General features: G+C 38.8%; 2 protein-coding genes across 2 annotated transcripts in view; both read left to right on the plus strand.

The window, feature by feature from the left end:
• The first annotated feature begins 47 nt into the window (after window positions 1–47).
• On the plus strand, window positions 48–3,369 carry higd1a (HIG1 hypoxia inducible domain family, member 1A). The gene is made up of 4 exons (XM_083543012.1): window positions 48–178; window positions 1,606–1,693; window positions 2,103–2,237; window positions 2,407–3,369. Exons 2-4 carry the CDS (start codon window positions 1,615–1,617, stop codon window positions 2,493–2,495), a joined length of 303 nt encoding a protein of 100 aa, XP_083399138.1. The 5' UTR covers window positions 48–178; window positions 1,606–1,614; the 3' UTR covers window positions 2,496–3,369.
• A 4,603-nt stretch (window positions 3,370–7,972) lies between these two features.
• The window catches only part of LOC310726993 (deoxynucleoside triphosphate triphosphohydrolase SAMHD1-like), a 12,425-nt gene continuing 11,545 nt past the window's right edge, over window positions 7,973–8,852 (plus strand). The window contains exons 1-2 of the mRNA XM_083543024.1: window positions 7,973–8,100; window positions 8,640–8,662. Coding sequence (XP_083399150.1) covers window positions 8,010–8,100; window positions 8,640–8,662 — 114 coding nt within the window. The 5' untranslated portion in view covers window positions 7,973–8,009. The remainder of the gene's footprint in view (window positions 8,101–8,639; window positions 8,663–8,852) is intronic.

Consider the following 8,852-nt stretch of genomic DNA (forward strand, 5'->3'; position numbering starts at 1 on the left):
AACCCTAAAAATCGCGCAGCACTTGAACGCACCTCAGTGTCAGAGTGCCTAGTCATGCCTTGTGCGTCATCACGCTGTGCGTCATTACGTCACCTATGCCGGTGTCCTCGTGCTGCAGGTCGCGCGCCTGTAACAGAAGTGAAGCGGGAGCTGAAGGAGAAACATCTCAGAGTTGAAGGTCAGTTTTGAGCTCTTTATTTATTTATTACATCATTTATTATACTTTATACCTCACATTACTCATTTAAAGAGCTCTTTACCGTTGGAAGGGTATTTTTTTTTTACACAAAATGGCGGATATTCTGGTTAATAAATGTCGTTTATATTGGAGGAAAAACCGGTCTGAGGGAGAGATTAGCATCAGGCTAACATCCTGACAGGATTTAACTACACACTCACACACTCACACACACACACACACACACACACACACACACACACACACACACACACACACACACACACACGTTCATTTGAGGGATAAAAATAAATGAAGTTATTGATGAAGGTCAAGCAACTTTGACCATCAATAACTTTATTCATTTTATCCAGATATTTACAAAACACACACACACACACACACACACACATATATATATTGTGTACTAATTCAGCAGTTGTATATAAATCTGTCACTGTGTAATACTGCAGCTCAGGTTCCTGTGTAAGGAGATGTTTATACTCCACCTGATGAAGGAGTCTCCAGTGTCAGAGTGGTTTGTGAACATGAAGTTATTTGAGATAAATGTTTGTGGGGGTATAGGAGAGACATGTTCAGGGTGGACTGTACAGAGATCCACCCTCCAGGACATCCTGCTTCTTACTGAGGAGAACATAGCTGAAGTTCTCACTTACACGCCACAGAACTTTTCTCCACTCGTTCACTGTCCACTTACTGTGTGTTTTATCGTCTTTTACTATAGAAACAAACACAACATGAACATGACTCAAAAACCATAACAGACTCGACACTTTCCCAGCTGCTGTAGTAACAGATTTAATGTTTATTGAGTGAGAATCGTGTAAATAAATCAATAAATAAAAGTTCTGGTGCTTTAAAGGTGAACTGAGTGGATTTGACCGATATCCAGGTTGAATCACACTTTACCATAACCGATTAATCAACTGATAGTTTTATAAACATATACTGAATAAATTACAAACTAATATAATGATCCATGTAAAACAGTACTGAATCATGAAAATGTGCTAAATAAAATAAATATGAATATATTCATTATATTAAAATACAGTATTGAGGTCAAATAAAAACTGAAACAAACACTTCAAATAAATCACACTTCAATCAATAGCATGTAGTGTCAGTGATTCACCTCTAGAGGGCACTCGTACTGTATAATGGCAGCGGCAGGTCTCAGTTGCTCGAGCAACAGAAGTTAGCGATTAATCAGCAGAACTGATGAATTGGTCGACCCCTGGACATTGGTATATAATACAATTTAAAAACATGTTCAGTTTGTGTATTGGAATAAACTAACTGACTTCCTAACCTTATATCTGGAGCTCCTGCAGGACAATGTACAGTGTTAAAAGTGCTACACAAATAAAAGTCTCATGAATTTATTTGATCTTTCCTCCTTCCAGTCCATCAAAATGTCCATCGTATCGTTTGATGATTATGAGGAGTCCAAGTTCCTCAGGAAGGCCAAGGAGAACCCATTCGTCCCCATCGGTGAGAACTTCCTCTCCACTATTTACATGGTTGACTTGTCATACAGGAAGGTGGTCATCAGATAGAACCACAATACTAGGCTGGAGCCTGCTGATGGTGATATTCATAATAGGGTTGGTGATGAATGTGATTATGGAGATAAATTAAAGTTGTTTATGATGAACATGATGGATGTGGTGATGATCATTTAGAAAGTGTTGATGAAGTTTGATAGTGGTGATGATTGTGATGAAGATGGTAATCATTTAGAAGGTGGTGGTGGTGGTGGTGATGATCATGATAGCGGTGACTGTGATGAAGATGATTATCTAAAAGGTGTTGATAGTGGTTGTGATGAATGTGGTGATGGAGATAATTTTGAATGAGTTGGTGATGAGCATGATGGTTATAAAGATGATTGTCTCCACAGGGATGGCGGGGTTCTTTGCGATCGTGGCCCACAGGCTGTATAAGATGAAGAGCAGGGGCAGTATGAAGATGTCTGTGCACCTGATCCATACGCGTGTGGTAGCACAGGGTTTTGTGGTGGGAGCCATGACCTTAGGTACCGTTCTACACAACACTACATCACACGCCTGATACGGTACTGCAGATACATTCTGGTTGTTATGTGTCTGAAGATCATGATCAGATCCAGGTTCAGGGTACAATCGGGGGGGGGGATGATGATGATGATGAGTATGAGTGTGTTTAAACATGTGATGTGGTTGCAGGTGTGATCTACTCCATGTATAAGGACTACGTGATGAAGCCTGCTGAAGCTCGGAAAGCACTGGAGCAGAAAGCTCAGGAGAACCAGTGACCTGAGGAGCATCTCACTTCCACCAATAATAATTTAATCTTATTTTTATGTTGGCACCCAGATGTCCTGTAGACACCTCACCTTCTTCTTAAGATCTTACTTATTTATCCTAAATAATATTATCAGAGTTTATGTTTATTTTTTTATATAACATCTACGATTCTGAACCACAAACCAGGACTCACAGCAGAGTGGAGGCAGGAACACACTTCATACTGTCTTCAGTACAACCTGAAGCTAGCTGGGTCTTTAGCTCGATGATAACTTCACCAGCAGTGTTGGAGATTAGCGTGTGACATCACAAAAACTGCACTTCAACTGTGGACCAAAAAAAGTTCCTCAGAGTGGAACCGCTGTGGAATAGGGGGTTCTACATGGAACCTTTCAGGGTTCTTTAATATTAATCTTATGTCACAGTTCAGCTGCAGATATACAAATTTATGCTAATGATAGTGACATTAGGAGTATTAATAGAGTAAAATGCCAGCCTTTAACCATAGTGTGTTTGCAGAGTTGTGTAGCTCTGCTGATCGTTATTTAAAATGTTTTCAGAGCAGTTCTACCTCAGAACCTTCTCTGTTGTAAGGTTCTACTTAGAACAATAAGAACAAACCAGCCAAAACTTCAGGGTTGAAACTGTTACACCAGACGTGGGTGGGTGTGTCTCATTTGCATAATCATTTGCATAGTTTAATGAGGTTGGAGTTGTAATGATGCCTCTTAACATCCAGGAAAGCTGATTATAATGTATTCACATACACTGCTATATGTGATGTCATCATTCAATACCTTGTGTGTGTGATGTAATGTACTATAATAAAGGAACACACTTTGTACAGATCTTTATTACTAATAAAGTATAAATATAAATGTATATTCTGAAACATTGTTCTACATATTCACCTTCTCCATCAACACCACCGTGCATATTAGGATCGTGTGAACGTGGAGGTTTTTCTGTACGGTTGTGCTGAAAGCATAGTATAACCAGTGTACTTCAGCTGAGATCTGCCTTCAGAGTGCACTTTTAATTCACAATTTTCCAATTAGGCCACTAGGCGGCGCTAAACTAATGTTTAAACTCCTGTTGAGTCATGTATCCGTAGATAAATGAAGGAGGTGAATGTGATGTTTGCAGGAACTTTTTTGACGTTAGAAGAAAATTTTCACAATACCAATATCAATACCTCACGACAACCCAGTCTCAAAGCTCTGACCAGTAAGCAGTTTGAACTTAACTTGAAAACCTCTAATTCAAGCTGATCACCTTATTGGTTGTACTTCTTTAATTTTACTAGATTATTCTCAGCATTCTGTCTTTTCAATTAATCATTTATTATGGTCCTGGAGTCGCTTAGAACCTTGTGCTCGGCTAACTATACCTGCTCACGGAGGCAGCCCAAATCTTAGTCAGAGGATATAACGGTAAACTGATATTCTAAGCCACCAATGCTTGCTTATGCATAAAGAATACTGTATTAAGTCACTCAGTTATAACTTGCTAAATTCAGTGGTAGTCAAAAATCAGAAGGTCTCAGACGTTGTGCTCTATGCTCCATCTGTTCATGAGCCTTCAGTTTGTACTATCCTGGTCACAGATTTTACTTAATTAACCAGATATAAATGATTTCAGGAAATTTCAGAGTTAATCAAGAATTTTACATTTATTTGCCAGGCAATAATCAATAAACAAATGTCACATTTAAAACAAATAATAAAAGAAAGTTGCATAACATGATCAACATAAAACCAAATACTTTACAAATACTAAACATGTGAAGGTAAAATGTATACATTCCTCAATTGTAATTATTACATTATGCAAGTAAAGTAGCTTGAATTCCGGGACCTTCTCAGTCACCTTTCCATGACACGGACATCTGCCCAGGAGGGAAATTTTGTTGCATCATTGCTAATGATCACTGTAACATCATGTAGATCCGACAGCGAGTGAGACTTATAAAGTGGGCCAGGTAATTCGGAACAGGTGTCGGCGTTTAGTGCCAGGAGCAGCTGAGAGAGTGCCGCGGAGGGGGCGTGGCAGGAGGATCCCTGACAGAGGAGGGGGCATGGCAGGACATGTATATACACACTGGAAAAAACCTGCGCTAAAACTGTTCCTGATTGGGTAAGAAGACATAATATAGACATAATATAAAGTGAGCCCAGATAAAGACTTCCTGTATACCTCACATACTCACATCATAAATATCCTATAGACACTGAACAAACAACATAGGAATGTGTTTAGAGAACCAGTGTGAGAACCATCGTAACACTAACAATAGCCACTTTATATCATTTATGATTTAGCATCTAAGCATCTAAGAGCGAGTATTTTCTAACGAACCCTAAAAGCAATCAGATCTGCGCATGTGCTGTAGAAGTCATTGGACGTCTCGCGCCGTGCAGACATTTTCACATTTCGAGGATCTCTTCGTGTAAAGGTAAGTTATCAAACAAATAATAACTGTGTGTGGATTTGTTCGTTATACGATTTATGAAAGATTTATGACCAAACTCTTGATGTCACCCATATGAGGATGGGTTCCCCTTTGAGTCTGGTTCCTCTCAAGGTTTCTTCCTCATATCATCTAAGGGAGTTTTTCCTTGCCACTGTCGCCACGGCTGCTCATCAGGGACAAACGCACACCATTCACCTTCACTGTTGTTTTCTGTAAAGCTGCTTTGAGACAATGTCTGTTGTGAAAAGTGCTATACAAATAAACTTGACTTGACTTGACTATACTTTTGTCATAGCTCTAACTATCATTTGTTTCATATTAACTTAGCTAACAAACACTGCACAAGTGGAGCACTCTTCCAAAAAAGAGAGAAGAGAAAGACTTGTCTTCTGTGTGCTGTGGTGGACCACTAAATATTTAGATTTGGTAGCTGATGACGTTCCAACCATCTTGGTGAGTTTTTTCTGTTAGAAATATACTAAACTATTACTAAGCTAATGCTGCTAATGCTAACGTGGTGTTAATACCTTTTTGTCTTTTTTTCCTGCCTTTTTTCTCTTTTTTCTGCCTTTTCTGTTGACCACTACGCTGATTTTTGTTGAACATAGAAGAAAAATGAGTTTTTGTATGTTGTACATGACCCTGCTATGGCCACACATCATGGTGTTAAAAGAGGGTGTCCATTCAGTGAAAATCTGAGACACTTTCATGTGGTCAATGGCTTTCCAATGGACATTCGGTGCAACCCAGATGAGGATGGGTTCCCTCTTGAGTCTGGTTCCTCTCAAGGTTTCTTCCTTATGCCATCTCGGGGAGTTTTTCCTTGCCACAGTTGCTCATTAGAGACAAACGAACTTACAAAGAACATATTTACTTTTAATCACCACATTATCCGTGTAAAGCTGCTTTGAGACAATGTTCATTGTTAAAAGCGCTATACAAATAAAAATGAATTGAATTGAATTGAATTGAATTGAATTTTCACCTGACATCCTGCATGACTTTTTAGAGGGTGTGCCAGCAGAACTGTCACTGTGTCTTCAGGATTTGTTTACCCAGCAGTATATTTCTTTGGACTCTCTGAATAAGGCTATTAAGAAGTTTCCTTACACATTTTCTGATAAAGCTGACCAACCACAGATAATTCCAAAGAGTCACATCTCCAAGAGAACTATCGGGGGCATTGGCCATGAAAACTGGTCTCTCCTGAGGCTCCTTTCATTGATGATAGGACACTATATCCCAGAGGGAGACCAAGCATGGGAGATACGAGATTCTTCTAAAAGATATTCTAGAGATAGTGATGTCATCACACTTTACTGATGAGTTAATACACTTCCTGGAATGCAAAATCTCAGAACATAGAGAGTTACTGCAGCAAACCTTTCCAACCTGCAAACTTTATCCAAAACATCATTTTATTGAACACTAAACTCAAATGGTAAAAATCTTCGGCCCACTAGTAGATGTGTGGACAATGCGTTTTGAAGGGAAGCACAGTTTTTGTTTTTGTTTTTTTTAAAAAGGTTGTGCATGACACTCGCAATTTTAAGATTTTACAACAAACCTTAGCTGTAAGACACCAGAAAATGCAAGCTTAAGGATGACTTTTCTCTCATGTATGAAGTTTCTGACTTTGATATTGCCAAGTGCTTTGTACTGGCTTCTCTTAGTTAGCAGAAATATTTTTGTGTACAGTAAAAATGATCCCTGGCCCATGTGTTGATGCAGGAAATGCAGGTTTGTGTAAAATGATTCCACTGTTTGTTTTTGTCATGGCCAGCCTGTTGGATCTGTCCGGTCCAACAGTCAGGTCACACCAGAAAAAAACAGGTTATAATTACAGCAGTCAGGTGATGCTTCTGAGGAAACAGTAAAGTTTACATCATGCGAGTTAGTATGGTTTCTCTTAGTTGGCTAGAAGTATATTCTACTTTGTAATCATTAGTTACAAGGACACTCAATACCCTATTCTACTGTACTTATTATTTTAAATGCGACTGCTTTGCATGCTTTCAATGAAGGTTTACTAATTGGATTTTACAGTGTGGAGGTGAATGTGATGTGAATGTTTGCAGGAATTTTTTTGATGTTAGAAGAAAATATACACAATACCAATATTAATACCTCACTACAACCCAGTCACAAAGCTCTGACCAGTAACCGGACTGAATTTGTGAGTGCTCAAGTGTGTTATTGCATAATTACTGCAGCTGAACAACAGGTTTCAACAACGAGTCATGATTTAGCCACCTGTTTAGTCTGCTTTTGCTGTTTGTTGACAAAAGAACCAGAACTGCTTATGTAATACAGTATGTAAAAAGAAAGTTCCGGTGACCCACAGCAGCATCACTACAGACACATGTGGGCTTAGGCTTTGTTTATAGACTTTAAAAAAACACAATCACATGCATAAAGCTGTAACAACAGTGGAATAAATTGTAATAAATTGTAATATTAAACAAAAATTAATTAGCTGCTGCACAACAATTATAAACTTAGAAACGTAGAAAAACTTGAAAAAAGAAAAAAGAAAAAAGCCAAGATGGAGCTAAAGCTTGTAAGCATGTCAAACTAAAAGTGTGAGGTAAGAGTCAAAATCTAATCTGTGCAGTAGGGCCGGGGCTTTGGATAGGACTGCTGCAGACTGGTTATTGTTTATTGGCTGTAGGTTGCCCACCCAATCAGGAGTTAGAAATCATGCTGTTGTTTTCTGTGTTATTTTTCTCTTTGTCTAAAATAATAAAATCGACCTTTAATTGTGTGGGCAAGACGCACACTGCTGCCGCCGTGCCTGCAGGTTTAAGACAGATTTCAGCATCAAGTCTTGAATAAGTCACTTCTTTAGTCTGCGTTTGCTGTTTATCTCTATGAGGACCAGAGATGTGCAGACAGTTTAGGTAATGCAGTATGTTAACACAGACACACCCTGTAAACAATATGCAAATGGAAAAGACTGGTTAAGGATCCACCCTATAAAAGCGGAGTGTCCATCACTACCAGTCAAACAACAAAGCATACAGATCTCCAGAATCAAAACTTCAGCACCATGGATAGAGGAAAGCGCCCCAATACGGATGTGCCATACACCACAAGAGCTAAAACCTTCAAGAGGGAACCCACCGTTGGAGACGAGCAGGGTAAACCTTTAAAAACATATTTGCCAACACAATAAAAATATATCCAAGCACTGTTTGTAAATATCCTGAGAATACTTTGCACTTGTTATGCTGCGAGAAAGGGAGGCGGAAGCCGAAGTGCAATTCGCTTCAGTTGAATGAAAAACAAGACACACAGTGTAGGAAGTTAGTAGGACGGCGACGCACTCCGTGCGGGTGAGGCAGGAGGCTCCCTCACCGGACAGGATCATTTTTGTATGTGTTGGAGGGAAACAAAAAAATGCTGATGAGGTAATAAATATATAAAAGCCTGAAGTTCGTGGTTAAAATGCTAGCTAGTTAAATTTAACGTTTATATCTATTTTCTTCCAGCCATCAACATGTAAAAGAATGCATGAGTAATTCTATTCAGATTTCACATTTCAATTCAAGCGTCTTAAATTCAATCATTTATTCATGTCTTTGATAATTAAAGTGATTGATTAATCAGTAACCTCACATCTGCTCAGAGGAACCAACACTGTGAGGCGATTTTAACACTAATATTTTTGTTTCCGCAGACGACAATGAACAGAACTACAAGGTATGTGTCCTTCACTCAGCTCTACACTACTAACAACTACACAATCCTTCATCAAATCTCGTTTTGGCTGCTCCCATTAAAAACTTTTATCTCATCATAAATAAATAAAAATACCTATTGTTTATTCTGTGTTCTATTTGACTGATGGGGGACATCTTTCTATGTTTAGCAGGTAGACAGTAGCTCATTT

This window comes from Silurus aristotelis (assembly GCF_946808225.1).
Source record: "Silurus aristotelis genome assembly, chromosome: 5".
NCBI lineage: Eukaryota > Metazoa > Chordata > Actinopteri > Siluriformes > Siluridae > Silurus > Silurus aristotelis.

Coding starts and splice junctions, on each gene's coding strand:
- higd1a (XM_083543012.1), top strand. CDS start 1,615: ATGTCCATCGTATCGTTTGATGATTATGAGGAGTCCAAGTTCCTCAGG. Junction 1,694..2,102: donor GAACCCATTCGTCCCCATCG/GTGAGAACTTCC, acceptor TTGTCTCCACAG/GGATGGCGGGGTTCTTTGCG. Junction 2,238..2,406: donor GGTGGGAGCCATGACCTTAG/GTACCGTTCTAC, acceptor ATGTGGTTGCAG/GTGTGATCTACTCCATGTAT.